Source organism: Amblyomma americanum, chromosome 1 (genome assembly GCF_052857255.1).
Source record: "Amblyomma americanum isolate KBUSLIRL-KWMA chromosome 1, ASM5285725v1, whole genome shotgun sequence".
Classification (NCBI taxonomy): Eukaryota; Metazoa; Arthropoda; class Arachnida; order Ixodida; family Ixodidae; genus Amblyomma; species Amblyomma americanum.
Window position 1 is genome coordinate 281,151,397 of NC_135497.1, and position 16,975 is coordinate 281,168,371.

The 16,975-nt window shown below is 48.5% G+C and overlaps 3 protein-coding genes across 3 annotated transcripts in view; 2 read left to right on the forward strand and 1 right to left on the reverse strand.

Annotated features, from left to right (window-relative positions):
• The window catches only part of GC (gamma-glutamyl carboxylase), a 66,588-nt gene extending 62,805 nt beyond the window's left edge, over positions 1-3,783 (reverse strand). Inside the window, exons 1-2 of the mRNA XM_077649458.1 lie at positions 3,646-3,783; positions 120-275 (exon numbers count right to left, since the gene is read on the reverse strand). Of these exons, the coding sequence (XP_077505584.1) occupies positions 120-267 (148 nt within the window). The 5' untranslated portion in view covers positions 268-275; positions 3,646-3,783. The remainder of the gene's footprint in view (positions 1-119; positions 276-3,645) is intronic.
• Positions 3,784-10,736: 6,953 nt separating this feature from the next.
• Positions 10,737-14,841, forward strand: LOC144097428 (neprilysin-1-like). Its single transcript, XM_077630149.1, has 2 exons — positions 10,737-12,012; positions 13,856-14,841. The coding sequence occupies exons 1-2, from the start codon at positions 10,781-10,783 to the stop codon at positions 14,721-14,723; spliced, it is 2,100 nt and encodes a 699-aa protein (XP_077486275.1). The 5' UTR covers positions 10,737-10,780; the 3' UTR covers positions 14,724-14,841.
• A 1,712-nt stretch (positions 14,842-16,553) lies between these two features.
• Positions 16,554-16,975, forward strand: part of LOC144097438 (SAP30-binding protein-like) — a 1,030-nt gene continuing 608 nt past the window's right edge. The window contains exon 1 of the mRNA XM_077630157.1: positions 16,554-16,975. This exon is cut by the window's right edge and continues 608 nt beyond it. Coding sequence (XP_077486283.1) covers positions 16,709-16,975 — 267 coding nt within the window. The 5' untranslated portion in view covers positions 16,554-16,708.

A 16,975-nucleotide genomic window follows, 5' to 3' on the forward strand; every position in this document is an offset into this window, starting at 1 on the left:
GTGAAATTCTGAACAGAGCGATAACGATTAACTAAATTGCTTGTTCTGCAGGTTTCCAGCCACGACAGTGCCTGGCAAGAACTCCACTCGTCGTCGACAGCGAGCACGCAGCAGCTCACCGAGCAGCATGAGCAGCTGGACGCAGTACATCCCTTCAAGGGGCAGCGGCTTCAGGAAGGAGAACAGGGGAAAGCGGCACTCCCTGGGGTCACCCCAGCGTTCTTCCACGAAGGCCAAACCGCGCTCCTCCGGCTGGTCCAGGACCATAACAGCCCCTGCGCTCAAAACACGCGCCAGCGTCTGTGCTGCGGGCTCGTTCAAATTATTCTGTCTGGAGATGATTTCACATATCGTCTGGCAATTTGAATCTTAGTCACTACACTTTCATTCTTCAAGCACGGGTGAGTGCTTACATTTCCAAGGCGCTGGAACAAAAGGCTAAGCGAGATCTCGAATATACCAGCTTTAATGGATCCATAGCCAGGCCAGACATGGAATGGACGGGAGTCATGTGACTGTGCCTTAAAGCTGCGATTAGCTTTATACTGTGAATAACCTGCTGCATTAAGCTAAAGCAGGACGCAAAGCTACGCTGGATGATGTGCATTTGTGGTTGAAACAGCAGGCTGAAGTAAGACTAGAGACGGAGACGCTCGTCGAGTGTCGTGTAGCTTCCTTAGTCTTTCGTCACTTCGCGCTGCTGCTTCAACCGTGAACGCACTGGGCTCAGTTTGATTCCAGTGATTCACAAAGCTTCCTCGTTGTCAGCAGGCAGTACCGCTAAACGTCTCTACCGATCAGCGAACCGCACCGCAGGCAGGACCAGTCACGTAGCCAGAAATTTTTTTTAGGGAGGAGCCTGGGGCACTTGTATCGGTCGAAACAAGAGCGCTGCCAAAAGACTGGGGGAGGGGGTGAGCTTGATTCTGCTTGGTACCCCCTCCTCCACCCCCCCCCCCCCCCTTGAATACGTGCCTAGGCAGGACCGACAGTGTCTGCGCATTTGAGGAGGTATAGCTCTCGCTTTGTGATATCCAGATTATGAAAAGCAGTAGTCGAAATGTCAAGTATGTTTTTCATTTGCCTGCAATTATCATTTTACAGATGTCCATAATAAACAAAGGGGTGTCTTCACATGAAATAACGGCTGCTATTTTGGTCTAAAAACCGCACTTCTGGTATGAAAGTGCGGCAGCGTTGTTCACCTCTTCAGTCAGCCACATACCCATGAGGAGGGGTCCGCCAGGGTTTGGTGATGACAGCCAAAGAAAATGGCTGCAGTGATTTCAAAGTAAAGGATGCGTTATTCAAAACAGACGTTGTGGTATTTTGCTTTCCCATTTTATCGCTGTTGACATGTCGGTACGTAACGGTACGAATATACGCGTATAAAAACAGTGATGAAACATTTAGTGATCTCAGATTCAATGTCCCCAAAGCTCGCCGCCAAAGGCTGAGAGAACTCGTGGCTGTAGTAGCTCCGCTCTGCCACTATCTCGCTAAAGCCAGATGAAACCAGAACTTACCTGAATTGCGACTTGTCTGCGAACTCACAGGGCAGAAGAGGGCTCCGTAGCGCAATGATTGCCTTTGCGCGTCCGATCATTTTTAAAAGAATGCTGTACATTACACCAGGGTCCTTATTTCAAGGAAAGTATTCTTCTTCTTCTTCTTTACCTCAGTAAACATGGCACATACCCACGCGGGGGGATTGGCCAAGGTGTAGTGGCATAAACAAAAAAAATTTCATAGGAGATTACGACAAAATTTTAGCACCAATCGTGAATTTGAAAAATGTATCAAAAAACGACTGAAGAGTATCTAAAGTTAAATAGCAGACAGAAAATAACGACCGAAGAACATTTAAAGTTCAATAACAGACAGATCGAAAGTATTCTATTCTTTGCTTTCACACTTCGTCGTCATCTCGAGTGCCACCGCGATGTCGCTGTCACTGGGATCGGCCAGAGGTTAGATTGGGCTAAAGAAAAAACAATTGCCCTGCCCGCACCAGTCGGCGCAGTGGATAAGAATGTGAATTGTTAAATACAGGTTCCGTATTCATTTCCGTTTTCAGTTCTGATGTTTTTTTCACGGGCCGTCGATTCCACATACGAAAGCAGTTAATAAAAATAATGTGAACATAACGTGGTGCGAGTTATTCGAGTGAACCCACTCCGCTTTTCATCGAGAGATGGAGCGAATTCGTCAAACAGGCCAGAGAGAAAGAAGCTATATCTCTTAAGTCGCAACCCAAATACGTAGTACCTCACCCCGTACAGACGGGCAACAGTTGCCAGCGATGTCTTATGAGCGTGCCAAAATTCTTCGAACTGTGCTCGAATTGAGCGCATCACCACTGCTGCCCACTGGCTGCGGCAGAATTGCGGTGTTCATTGTTTTGTTCTTTTTTGTACCACACATTGATCACTCAGATCCAATCTCTGCTTCCCGGTATGCCGGTTAATGCTTTTTTTTTTCATATTTCTTATTTAGTTATTGCATACTGCCATGCAGCTTGGCTTAGGCCTTGTTCAGGAGTAGGTGATACAAAGACACGGTTCAGGAATACAATGTCACGAATTAAAGAAAACCAGGCATAACAGTAATAAGCACAGCACTTGGAAAAGAAGGCTGTGTGTCACTGTGCTATGATGACATGTCAAGCGTTGTCCCAAAAGAGTCGAATATTTAAAACTTGTTGGAAAGCGAATCGCCCCTTTAAATAAAATCTTTATTTATTTATTTATTTATTTATTTATTTATTTATTTATTTATTTATTTATTTATTTATTTATTTATTTATTTATTTCAGAATACTGCAGGCCACTGCTAGGCCAAAGTTTAAATAATATCCGCAGCATCCCCTTGAGACCAACAGGCCAGCAGCACTGACTTATGTGTAGGCATCGGACTTATTGATTTTAAATTTTTGAGAATTCGGCAGTCTGTATAAGTGTTTATTGCAGAAAGTGATTTTTGTTTGTTTGTTTGTTTTTTCGCAGAATATTATCGCCAGTTTAAAATATTACCAGTTTTTTTTTCAGTGTTGTATGTAGCACTCCTGTGTGGTCAAAAGTTACGTATTGTTTTCCTTGGCTTGTTTTTTAGCAGCAAGAGCAGCTGATATGCTAGTAATTAACGCACAAGTCGTCATGCCTAGAGCAATGGTTGCAATATTAAATGCTATGGCCATAGTAAAAAGTAAGAATGAAGAAATGAAGTGACCGGGTCACAATACAAAAAAAACGTGAATGGAAGTTTGCTAATGAAAGCTAAATTGCGCAAGAACCAAATGAAAAAAAAAAGCGAAAGCAACAGTCGAGAAAAACACGACACTTGCCTCGCTTATGAATTGAATGCATTAGAACCATGCAGGCATTTATCTCTAGTTGCGTTCATGTCGAAATATATATACCGCTGGGGGCGGAGAGGGAGTATATACAAGTGTATTTTTTTCTTCTTGTCAGGGCCCATGCCTAACAAGAACACTGAACACTGCTGGGGGAAAGGGAAATGCCCCCCCCGCCCCCCCCCCCCCCCCTTTGGATACGTGCCTGGTTCGTTCATAGTTTCTTTTTTTTTTGTTTAAACACAAAATTCCAACCGCTACTTATGGCGCAGTGTTGCAGCGTGGCATCTTACCGAACAGGATCCGCGTTAGGGCCAGGCTTGAAGGATCGCACGGAGCGTGCAGCCAGAGTGTGAACGCAGTCACACTCTTGCAAACACCGGCTCGGATGGTCTTCAGAAAATGCACCAAGGCAGCCGGAGAAAGACGGCAATAGCCTGCAGCGAATGCAATGGATACCTGTGTATGTGGCGCGAATAGAGGAGGCAGTGAACAGAGATTAAAGGGGGGGGGGGGGGGGGGGGGGGTTAGTAGACTCTTTAGCTGTCACAAATTATCGTTTCTTTACAAATCTGCGCCGGCTGGGCTTTGTTTCGGAGAGGATGCGAATATCCGCATGTAATCGAGAAAGAATTCATGAAATGTAAGCCCGCCGTGCTCACTGCAGTAAAGCAAATATGCAACTGAAATGCAAGTATTGGCTCACGCGGTCACGCTTGTTGCTTGAAGAGTTTTTTTAATGCTTTAGAAATGGACTCCAGGCATCGATTTATTACTGGTTTTCGTTTCCAAGATCGACGAACCGATTCCAAGGGATGATCAACAAGTTGAGTCCACCAAGTCGACCGATCCCTCTGCAGTCCTCACACAAAACAAAAATTTTCAATGCTTAAATTAGCGTTATAGCGTATTTCTTTAGTATACATCCAGTGCACGGACAGCAATGCATCCTATTTATTGCGCTTACAGGTAGTAGCCGCCAGGCAGGTGCTATTGGGTTCACTTGTTGGCGTGCCACTCTTTCTAGGCCTATAGGATAGCCAAGTTCCTGTGCTAGGAACCTCCTGGAGAAACCATAGTTCGCACAGCAGAAATTCCACCAGCACACCAGCCAAAGCGTGAGCCATCGCTTTCCACTTCCCGTTCAACCCAAACACTGGAAAGATTTCTGAGCGTCATCAGCCACCAGCAGCCCCACTATCAAGAGGAGTTTGTGTTCCCACGCAAGGACCTTCAAAATAACATAAAACTCGCGCGTTTGCGCTCATGTTTTGCTGTACAACGGGATGCCGGTATTCGCAGAACCACGGACACACGGGGCCCCATGCAACAAGACCCTGACCTTTCGTTCCGTTATCTTCGTGCTGGACGTCAGCTTCCATGCTGGACGGCAAGGATTCATCTGCCGACGTAGCACTCGAAGCGCGGCGCGCTGTCGAAGCCTCCTCGCCACGAAACAAGGCGGAGGTTCCGCAGTGCGACTTCCTTACTTGGGAGTGCCTGCCCGTGTTGCCATGACAGCGCTGCTCTTGGGACAGCCGCAGCTTGGCGTAAGCTTTCCTCCGCCAAATCCCCGCGTAGCGGACTCATGGCGCCGATTGGAGGCCTCGCCGTGGTCAGTCCTGGCCCGCCGCTGTTCCTTTTTTTGCGGCAGCCACTTGGCGGAGACGTCCGATATTCGGCTTTTCCGCGAGATCCGCGCTCTTGGCGCGCTAAGCCCCGCTCGAATTAACGCGCACGAGAAAACGGTCTCTAAGTGGATTGGTGCGCTAGATCTTTGGGGTTCTTTTCTTAGCTCGAACGCAGCTAGTCAAGTAGGCGCGAGGAACCGTGTTTGGCATTCCGCTACTCGGGTGGGAGCGGCATGAAAGACAATCTGCGAGTGCGAAGTATTGCCTGGCTGGCGGTGTCGGGCTACCGTTCCTCTATATTGAATTCGCCGGTGTCAACTTTGCTGCGTAAAGTAGCCAGCTCAGAGAATGAAACTCTGTTCGGTGCGCATAGAGCTAACAGTAAAAATACGCATGCTAGGAAATTACAGGCATCCGAGGAAGCGGATACAGTCAGCGACGGGCGTCATGAATAAACATCCAATGTTATTGATGCAAATTCCAAGTGTCCGTAATTGGAGCCAACCCCAAGCGAAGCACCCTGCTTCGGATGTTCGCTGTCTTGGTACACTTTTGGCGTATTTGGCTAGTAAGACCCGATTTTTCATTGCTTGTGCAAAGGGAAGCAACAATTTTAAATTTCATCTGTGTACGTGAGGGATTGGTGTTAAAGCAATAAATACAAATAAAATTCGCGCAGCACCTACACGAAGGAAGAGCTGAAACAGTACAATAAACGGGGTTTTACTAAATGCTGAACGTTTGTTTTCCAATCAGTCTGTAAATGCAGGCGCGGTGGCGCATTAGAAAGAACTGAAGCGCGTTTTCTTGTAATTATAAAACGCCGCCACTACGTGGTTGTCGAAAAGAAGCCACTCAAGCGGAGTCATTTGTGATGTGAGCTGGTTAATAGTTCGAAGCCTGTAAACACCTTATTGCCGTCCAACTCGGCAGACGCATATGTGAAGATAAACAAGGCCGACGTCACCTCGGTTAACCGCAGCTACATGGCGTCAGTCCACGCGCTCACAACAGCTTCCTTCGAAAACAGCTGGTTGTCAAGGCATGCCTGTGCATCTGTCTTTGATTGTCATGCCTGTTATGTATGAATTGTACAGACGGGGCTGTTAACAAGACGCAGCTAAGTTCGCATAGTTGCTCTTGAAGACCGTCTATCGCCTTAGTCATCCGAGGAGCAACGACTGTTTGTAGCCGTCCTCGACACGAGACAAAAGAAATCTTGGCCGTGTATATAAATGAGCCCGTTTGTTAGTGCGCGCTTGGTGAGAACTGAAACACTCTGCGGCACTGAAGAGACAATTTAGCAGTCATGTAAGCGGGTCCATGCGCAGCGTAGTCTTATTTTACCAGCCCATGCGCGCTTCACACTTAGCGACAGGGAATGCGTGGCTGGTCTGACGACTGCTATAAGAGATCGATAAGCTCAAGCACAAGACGATATCGGCACCGGTTTTTATTACGCACATATACAAGTTGAATGAATGGTTCCCACGACTATGTCGTCTTTTTCAATGCTTTTCGAATAACTGATGTGCGGAAATAAAAGTGGATACCACCTCACGGTTCACTTAAATGCCACAATTCGCTTGGGCTTTCCTTATTTATAGTGACTGAAAAGAGTGAATGCGACTGCAAACGACTTGCTGAGCAAAAAGCCATCTGGCAAACCGCTTTGGATCTAAACTCACTGTGATTAAATTAAGGCTAACGGGAAATAATGCGAATAATTCTTTTCAATGAAGGTGCATAAAGGTGCTAGCTAGAGTAACGAAAAAGGATAAGAATTTTTCATGTCGAGAACTGTAGTGTGAGTAGTTGTTATTGGCCTGTGCATGCTAGAGACCCATACAAAATTCTCTTCTCTTCTTGTTTCCTTTGTCTTCTTTTTATTTGCTTCTGTTCCTTCCGGTGACTGCTTCTTCTTCTTTACTTTGGCTGCCAGGCAATAAATTTTGCGCACAAAGGTTAATCTAGACTAACCAACATGGCGGTGAATATCTTGAAGGACATACTGGCTGTAGGAATTTCAGAAAAGCATTCGCATAGAGTTGCTGCTTTCACTTTCAAAACACATGGCGTATCCAACGGCACAAACATAAAACCTAAAGCAGGGGCTTTCTTCAGGTCAATGATATTTGTGCCAGATATGTCCGTTCCGTTTTTCTTGCCCACCTAAGTTCTCAACGGAAAGACAGAGATGGAGGGAAGAGCGAAATCTGGGCTGGCCGCGTTCGAGCTGCCTATCGCCAGGCTGGTGGCGCAACATCGGTAATCAGGTAGGAAGTGGATAGAGAAAAAAGGGGAAAAAGGAAGGAACGGAACAGAGGTGAAGAAATCATTCAGCGGACGCGCCCCGATTCGTGCCCTTGTTCGCAGCTGCATCTCTGATACTGGAAAGACGAAGCATGCCTCAAGTTAAATTTGAAAAATTGAGAATTGGTTTTTGGGGAAAGGAAATGGCGCAGTATCTGTCTCACATATCGGCGGACACCTGAACCGCACCGTAAGGGAAGGGATAAAGGAGGGAGTGAAAGAAGAAAAGAAGAAAGAGTTACCGTAGTGGAGGGCTCCAGATAATTTCTCAAGGCCGCTTTTTAGCGCGAAAGCTCTACTTCGCTAGCAAAGATGGAAAACCCGAGGTATGCGTGAAGCCTCAGCCTTTGACCTTTGACAGAGCGCCAGCGGCGAACGCCTTGAGCAGCTGCTCCGTCAACGCGCGGAACCGCCCCCGCCCCCTCTCCACACGCGGCTGCCAATAGCGGCTGACGATAAGATCTTGCATGCGGTTGCCTTTGAGGCAGTGTTGCCTCGAGTGGTTTAGCACGTCGTGCTCGCTTTAACTACGTAAAACCCCAATTTTAACGCAACAGCGTTAAAGGCCCCGTTACGCAGAAAATCCGGCGTTGGCGTTGCAGGCGTTGTGAGTGAAAGATCACGAGCATTAATTACTCTGGCAGGTGGTGCCCGGAGAGCAACCTATAGGAGGCAGGTGGGCCACTCAGGTCACGTGACCTTGCGGCGTCATCACAACCTGCCCACCGTATAGTTCGCAAACTGCCCACTGTGGCAGGTAGCAGTTAAAGTAATGATTGGTCGCTCGGGAAGAGCAACCTGCATCGCACAAGGCCCATGCTGCCATTGCAGGGCAGCAGCGCATCGCTTAACAGCTGCACCACTGCACCAGGAGTGGTATGAGCGTTCCCAGGGGTCTATAATTGTAGAGAATGACCTTATGCATACATGGGAATTAACCCATTAGACTACCGCGTCATGCCCATAGGTTGGAGCTTAAGTGTCACCTCCAATTTTTCCACGCGGCTTAGTCGTCAGTCGTAAATTGCTGGTGCTCGTCCCATAATCGGATGCAGAGCGGCCCATTCGTATGTGCTACTCCTCTGCTTGTTTCGGTTATATACCAGTCGAGCACCAGCTTGCCACCTTCGCTACCTCTAACTCTGTCAACATGGTTGCAGCGTCTCAGCCATGTATAGATCCCTACTCGCGAGATTTCTCATTATATCCAGTTGCGCAGCGACTGCTACATTCGTAGTTGATCTATGCAGAGTACAAAAATATAATTGCAGCCGCTTACCCGATGGGTACGACGAGTTATCAGAGCCAGATGGCTCATGAGATGATTAACACAGTGATGACGTGAGACATGACGGTACCACGATAGTGTTTATATTATAAGGACATTGCAAATAGAGTTTTACGGGCTCAGAATAATGGGGGTACGGAATTGAAGACCTTGACACGCAGCGCGTTTGCGTGCGGCGTCTCGACAGCGTTTGTCCTCTGTCCGGACGTTTGTGGCCCTGGCCTCCCGCACACGTGCGGCGTTCCGAGCACGACGCCCCGCCTCGACTGCATTCGTGGCCTCTCCGCAGCGAGTCTGATGCGCAGCGTCGCCGCTTGCGGTTTCATCATCACTGCGCCGGCCACTACTGCGCAGGCGCGCGCGCACAGCTGATAATCATACGGGGCGCACGCACATGAGGTAGGACTCAATGAATTCCACGATGTTTTCCTAAGAGGCGTTTGGCGCCGAGGTGATGACGACGAAGGCACCGTGGAGGCGCGAAGAACGGGCTGCGGGCACGGGTGGTCACGTGGTCGTGGGCACGCGCTCTCCACCCGACGACAACGAAGGTAGCTCGATTCCAACCAGGCGATACCGACGCGGAATAGTGAAGCAAAGCTAAGACAGCGCCGTAAAGAAAGTTCGCCGTTCTTAGCCACGGAGGGCCGCTATATACCCACTCAAGTGCCTAACTGACTTGGCGGCAGGATACTTGCACTGTGAGATGTCAGTGCATGTTGAAGAGTCCGGGTGGCCGAAAATATCTAAAGCCCTCTACTACGGCGTCCCTCATAGATTAAGTCGCTTTGGGACATTAAAGCTCGTAAACCATAAACCTTTTTTTTATTAGGGCTAGTCACAATTCGGCGCAAATATTTTTATTCGCAGAAAGTGGGAACGGTTGAAAGTGCCGTCCTATTTTCTCTATTTGTGTGGGCCGATAACATGACTTCTACATTTGTAGCATGGTTACCATTACCTTTGTTTTTGTTGTTGGGCTCTATAAATTTTAGCAGCGGTTTCATGTCTGTAAATGTTTATTGTTCTATGAGTATTGGACAAGAACATGGAACTTACTTCTTCTTCTATGAGAATTGTGACCTGCTGTACGATATTGAGAACATCTTCAAGGGCTCCCATATGCTCGCTGTCGCATCCCTCCGTTTCATGGCGTATTTTCTCGTAATCGCGTCTGTCTTGCGAGTGAAGTAACGTGTGGCATGTATCCGTGGCGGTGTGTATGAACCCTGAGGCTCGCTGAATTTTCTGCAGCGATCCTGGGTGAATCATGTGCCGGTGTTTGGTGCCAGCCCATCGAAGCTATCTGCCTTAGCTCTGCTTACAACAGCAGTGACCAGTTTAACCAAATTGGGTAACGCGTTTCCTCCATTCAAAATCGCGCGGAAGCAGTGAGAGCGTGAGGCAGTAATATGGAACCGATAGCTGCGCCCATCCTGCTGAGGCCAAACGACAGAAACGACGGCTCGAGCGCCGCTTGCGCTTGCATGAAGTTAAAAGCGCTATGCATGCAGGGCGTATTGCTACGCTTGTGCAGCCTGTCAGACCGACTGCGATCTCTAACCGCATTTTGGGGCTAGGCAAATGGTAGCGCGCTTCTGCTTTCACCTGCGGAGGAAGGAAACGTCATAGAGCACCGCCAGCTTTCTCAACCCCTGTCAAAGCCATTGCTTTTGCTGTTTACGTGCCTTGAGTCACCCACGTCGGCCCAATTCGGGCCTTAGTGGTTTAGGATAGTTCCCGGGTTCGAACCCGACCGCGGCGGCTGCGTTTTTATGGAGGTAAAACACTAATTCGCCCGTGTGCTGTGCGATGTCAGTGCAAGTTAAAAATCCCCAGGGGGTCGAAATTATTCCGGAGCCCTCCGCTATGGCACCTCTTTCTTCCTTTCTTCTTTCACTTCCTCCTTTATCCCTTCCCTTATGGTGCGATCCAGGTGTCCAACGATATATGAGACAGATACTGCGCCATTTACTTTCCCCAAAAACCAATTATTGTTATTATTATTATTATTTAGGATACACGAATTTTTACGAAGCGAGACGACAAAGGACATAGCATGGCATGACATTTACTTATCCAGATCGTTGGTACGCTTTAGCCGGCATGCGCGACCCGTGAAGAAGAAGAAGGAAGAGAAGCGCCGCACGAGCGTCGCGTTGGCGTATTCTTCGGGTCATCAGGCAGAGCGAAGACATGGCGGACCAAGCGAGGCGGGGCGGCTTCGCGATGCCGGGCGGCAGGGTGCGACCCATTAAGGCCATCCTGATGGCCATCTTCTCCATGTGTCTGGCGGTAGCCATCGCCCTGGTAGTCGTGTTCACGGTAAAGAACATCCACAGGCCCAAGTTCCACGGCGAGTTTCAAGCAGCGCATCTGTTTTCGTGGCAGCGGCAGCGCTCCGGCTTCATCTACACGTGCACCTCGGAGCACTGCTTGAAAGAAGGTGAGCAACTTCAGAAGCACGTCGCTTGGACGCTAGACCCGTGCGACGACTTTCACGACTACGTCTGCTCCAGCACGAAACCAGCGTCATCCGTGCGTAAGTCGGCCGTCAAACACTTTCTCCTCGAGATACATGACGTTATTGACAAGTACTCACGGCTCGGGTGGCTGAAGCGAACGAAGCTCACCAGCCAGATATCATCATTCTACAGGGCCTGCAAACGCGGCCGCTACACCTCGGTCCCAGGGCAGATGGACGAGATGCTTCAGCTCCTCAAGCTAGGCGGCAAACACGCACATCTTGAAGAGGGCCTCGCTAAATTGGCCAGGATTCTGCAGGTCTTCCCGCTCGTGCATGTCTCCGTGACAAACCGTGCTAAGAACAGCCGGGAGTGCATAGTGCTCAAAAGGCCGAGGCGTTTCGATGGTGACCACATCTTTGACATTCCTAAGGCGTTCTCAAAGAAGTACGTTGCTTTTGTCAAAGAACTAATTGGCTCCGAGCATGCGGCGAACAACGTTCGAGAGATTGACATATTCCTCAAGAAGTTCTCGGGTCTGTGGAGCGAGAGCTACCAGAAAATGTCCGAATACGACACAACTACGATCGAGGATCTCACGACGGAAGGCTTCGATTGGAAGACCTTCTTGTTCAACTTGCTGGAGTCTGCACGAAAAGATGACTGCGTCGTTATTCGTTCTCCGGAGTATTTCAAGCATCTCGAGAAAATGTTGCAAAAGTTCACCAACAGGCAAGTCAGAGACTACGTTGAGTACAGTGCGATTCTTCATCTCTACCCATTCGTGAAACTTCGTCAGGCCTCTTCGACCCCAGCCTACCACAACGTCAGTCGGGAAGTGTGTTCCCTCCTTACTTACAGGGTTTTCAACTACGTTTTTGTGAGGCACTTCAACTCAACTGTACGGCTGGATGTTATCACGAGCGCTGGAATGAAAGAGGCCATTCTACGTAATTCCTACAGGTGGGCCGACTAATTTCATTTTGATTCGTTTGCCTTCCAGCGCGAGCCATGCAGACGGCATGGTCTATTTCTCGATTGTGGTGGTGTAGAAAACTTTCCAGTGAGCCCAGCGCATTCAGTCAAGTCTCATTCATCGTGGGCAAAGCAAATTTTGGTCTACAATCAGGCGTCGATTTTTTTTTAATTTTCTTATCATCAGAACAAGCTAATTATGTGCACTGGGAAGGACAGCTTAAACGTTCGAGGCTGGTCTAAGAGCCGCGTTCGGCGCGCCATTGCCGATGTAGTAGGTTATTTAAGCTAATTACATATAGGTCTAGAAACAGCAGGGTGCGTACGCTGGTTTCCATTAAGCTTGTACGATTTTTCGGTGTCGGCCAATCGCTCAAATTAAGGCAATCCTGAAATATGGGATGCAGTTGGCGATTGTCGAACGTTAATTTTGCTGGCATCTGCACTTTGGCCACGAGTTAAGCATGACAACTACAGTAACGAGCAACATGACAGAGGTCTTTCTGGAAAATTCAACGGTACAATTAAGGGCAAAAGTGAAGCAAGAAAAAACGTTAGAGGTCACTGTGGCAACCCGCATTGGAGTAATGCGAAAGCATTGACGCCTCTATTTGCTCCTCTTTGCCTCTATTGCTGCTATTTGCCTGAGTATTTGTGCAATTCGTTTAATTCCCACCACGCTTCGTTCCAAACTTTAAAATTTGGTACCGCGCGTTGGCTCCGCCCACACTTCTGGACACGTGGTACTACACTTCTGGTGTTTCAAATTTGGTGGCATTTCTGCCTTCGCCAGGCTCACTTTTTGCACATTTTGGGTCTAATTAATGAAATATTCATTCGATCGCCACCAAGTTTGCGCCGCATCCTCATATCATCCTTTTTCGATTATATTCACTCTTTTGATGACATCTCTTTCTAGTTCCCCACAATCGCTGCGGATATGTTTTGGTGACAGGTTCGCTGTCAACGTAGCCTAGTAATGCTTTCACCTAAACAACAGCTTGGGGATAAGGCGTCTCACAGATCAAATATTACAATAATCTCCGAGCACACGGGAGAGGCTCGAACCGTTTAGTTCATTCTCCTTGCACTTTGAGGAGACTAAAGAGCTTGAAGTTTTCGAGCTTGAGCTGGAACGCTTCCAGCTTAAGTGGGAAGCTTTTATAGATCAAATACCCTTTCCTCGAACCAGATCGCGGATGTGCTAAGGGGTGTAGCTATCACCTTGATCTCTGATCATAAAGGGATGCCTCCGGCATAAAAAAAAATTGCAGTATTCAGAGGAAAACTCGCCAATTATCAGTAAAAGCAACCACAAGCCGCATTTTCAGACGCACGTATTCAAACAGGAAGGGTCTTACTTATAGATGCAACTACCAGGCTTCTAAAGACTCCGTGTCAAGGGACTCGCAATAATCTCTGCTATATCACGTCTGCTAGCACACATCGAAATTGGAGGCCTCCGGCGTTCTGAATTTAGCTCGCAACGAATTATGGCCACTGTAACAAAGAATTCTGAGTTTAGTATGCTGAGAATTGGTCAACGGCAAGCCCTAGAGGGCTGAGGGGTCATAGCCGTGATCGTAGTCGGCTGGGGTTGGTTCCTATACCGCGTGATGAAGTGTATGGTTACCCGTCTCAACTGCCTTTATGAACGAGCGCTACCGACAGTAGTAAACACTGTCGCTTCGCCGCACAGCACTATTACGAGGGACAAACGCTTCCGTGGCGTGGAAGCCATCCAGGGCACATTCACACCGTACAAGTGTTATAAACGGTTCAACGTATAGAGCGCTACATAACCGCAAGCTTCTCTCTTGTGCGTTCGCAGGAGCGTGCTGGATTCTGCCGTAGAGATCCCAATGACAACTGTGAACAGCATTGAGGACGAGATCATGTCCATAGCACCCAGTTACTTCAGCCTAATGGAAAATGTCGATGAGTACTATGCCGTCAACATGTACGAGCCGGACGTTAAGAACATGCTAGCCTCCTACGTAAAGGCCAAGTCTTCTCTCTCGGAACACTACATCGAATTCGTGTTGAAGGCTGGAGACACTGTTCAGGATGGCAACCTGGAACTGACCTCTCAGTTTGACCCGGACACAAACGTGCTCACCGTACCGCTCTCCATCGCCCCGCTGGTGCTGAAGGGCCGCGAGTTCTTCCTTGAGTCTTCCACAGTGGGATTCGTGATGACACGCTTCCTGTACAACGTGTTCCAGGAGAAGTTTCTCTTCAGTCCTGATGCCGACACGGAGGCACTTCTGGGTGTGAAGAACTGCCTGGAACAGCAGTACGGCTCCATCGAGGTGGGCCCGTCCAACAGGACACTCGACGGTCAGAGGACACTGCGTGAAAACATGGCAGACAACGTGGCAGTCACCGTGCTCCACAGGGCCTATAGGACGTCGCTGCTCTTCTACATATCCACCATGGACGCACTGGGCTTCCAAAATGTGTTCCTGCACTTTGAGAACTTGCCAAGCGTCAGTTCGGAACAGCTGTTCTACCTGATGTTTGGCCAGTCCTTCTGCGACCCTGACGAAGACACAGAGCGCGTTATCGACGACGCCACCTGGGCGCCTGCAAAGTACCGGGTAAACGTGCCCCTCAGCAACTATGAGCCGTTCTCAAAGGCCTTCGAATGCAAGCCCGGCAGCAGGATGAACCCAAAGAAAAAGTGCCGGGCATTGTGACACTCTTGCGGAGAAAGTGCACTCCCTGCATGTGAGGATTTTCTGTGTTCGCACATTCAAACGTGCTTTTTTTCATTTCTTTTATTTTTTTGAAGAAGTGTCTTTTTTCCGCCTTGTATGAGTGCTAGCCTCTCTTTGTTCAAATTCCTTTGGTTTTGGTCCTTCATCACTTTTGACTTGAACTCTTGGTCAGCAGCTCTTCGGGAGTGGCCAAGCCTCTCTGTGCTGCTGCCTCAAAGATAAAAAAAAAACTTGCAAAAAAAGATTGCCATGCGTTTGAGACTTGTTGTGGCTATGCGCTATTGTAGCTCGCACGAGTACAAGGTTAATTTTCAGTTCACAAAGTGATTAGCTGGGCTGCCGAAGACTGCATTCCAAGCGTAAAAAATTTTTTGTGCATACATCTGCGACGGCCTCTCAAAAAGAAATGAGAAAGAAGAACTGAACAGCAGGTAAATGGTGTCGGTTTCTGACTATTGGGCTCAGATTAGCTATAGTTGGTTGTCGTGCCATGCATGCTGCACCTTCAGTAAAAGGCAGCACGACGTAATTAGCGGAAGAGCTTAAGTTCAACATATTTTAGAACCCAGCTGACAGAGTAGCTTGTTCTCGTGTTCAGAACATTAGCCCTGCTGGATTAAGGAGATTTGTTTGCTCCGGAACTGAGAAGGTTCAACACTTATCACGTTTTATTATCCTTCCTTTTACCCGCGAAGGCTGTAGTTTTGTTTACGGTTCTTCTGCATTCCTTATTTTAATATTTTATACCTTTCCGCATCCACTTTCCTCTCAACAAACCCGGTACTGGCCGAGAAATGCAGGTTGCTGGTTATAAGTTGCAGAAACCCAGCGAAAACGGCGTTTATTCCCCCTGTTCCCCGATATTTTTGCTCTCGCACCAGGCTCAAGAGTGTGTTCATAGATGTGGTTTCGCTTGGATGAAAACAACTTTATTGGGCAAAATAAGGCCGCCCGAATGGTCTCCTACATGGTCTAGGAGTCCACTAGCTATTTCTGGCCCGTGGGCTGTGCGGTCCGTAACGCAGCCTCCAAGCAGGAATGAGTGGGACGGGAGATGGAGGGGGGACTGCCTGTGGGAAAGGGCATTCCTGCAGGTAGTGGAAGGGTGTGGATTTGGGCGCGCCACAAGTGTTACTATGTGGGAGGGACGTGGGGTGAAAGTTTGAGAGGAGGTAGTGTCAGATGAAGCATCCCGTCTGTAGTTGTCGCCTTGTGGCGCTGGATTGGGGGCGACAAGGTAGAATGGCGGAGCGGCAGCGTCGTGCGGCTGTGTTCAGCTATTAGTACTATTTATATAAGGAGCGCTGAGCTAGAATTCAAAAGAGAGAACGTTAAATGGCTAGCAAAGACACCTGAAAGCAACGACACCTGAAAGGAACACCACTCCAGCCTGCTTGAAGAGCGAGAGTAGAAAAGGAAACGCAAAGGGGGGAGCAGGCCCCTGCGTACACCACACTGAAGAGGGCAATAGTTAACCATTGAAAACAAACTGATCGCAATATAGTAAAAGTGTATTTACTGATTACTATCTTGAAGAACATTAATGATGAAGCGTGTTATTTTTTGGCGCAAGGGCATCTAAGGCCGAAGAGCACCAACACGAGGTTCTAGGTTGTATCAAGCTAAATAAAATAGACTAATAAAGTAGATATGAAAACAAGGCATATTATTTGATTCGCTAATATTTTTGCTACTTCTGCCATGCCGAGATATATTAGTCCGTGCAAATAACCTAGAGGGCGCCTCAATTGTTGTTGCTTGTGTCGAAGCGGGTAAGCTGCTCGGCGAGCCAATCCAGATCGGAAACTAGACTGCTGACGTGTTGTAGCGTGTTCTTAGGCTCAGAGTTGCGCACGACGGTGTATTGGGTTGAGCTTGGACTGCTTTTGCTGCTGCGTGACTACCTGCAAGGTCCACTCGTGAGTCTTATTTCCCTAGAAGGTCTGGCTACCTCCTGCCGCAGCATGAACAGCGATTCTTCGAGGAAGGCTACAGCGTTGGAATCGCTGGTCGAGACCTACACGGATTCGGACGACGAGTTAGAAGCAGAGCCCCAGGATAATACGACGCCTTTGTCTGCGGAGGACGAAGTACAGAGCACTGAGAGCGCCGCGCAGGGCGCGGTATCGCTCGTCTCGTACGGGCTCGAGGACGACGACGGGGCGTCTGGCAGCAGTGAAGATGAGCAACCTGAGGAGTCAGAGGACGGTGAGTCCAGCAAAGCCACGCGG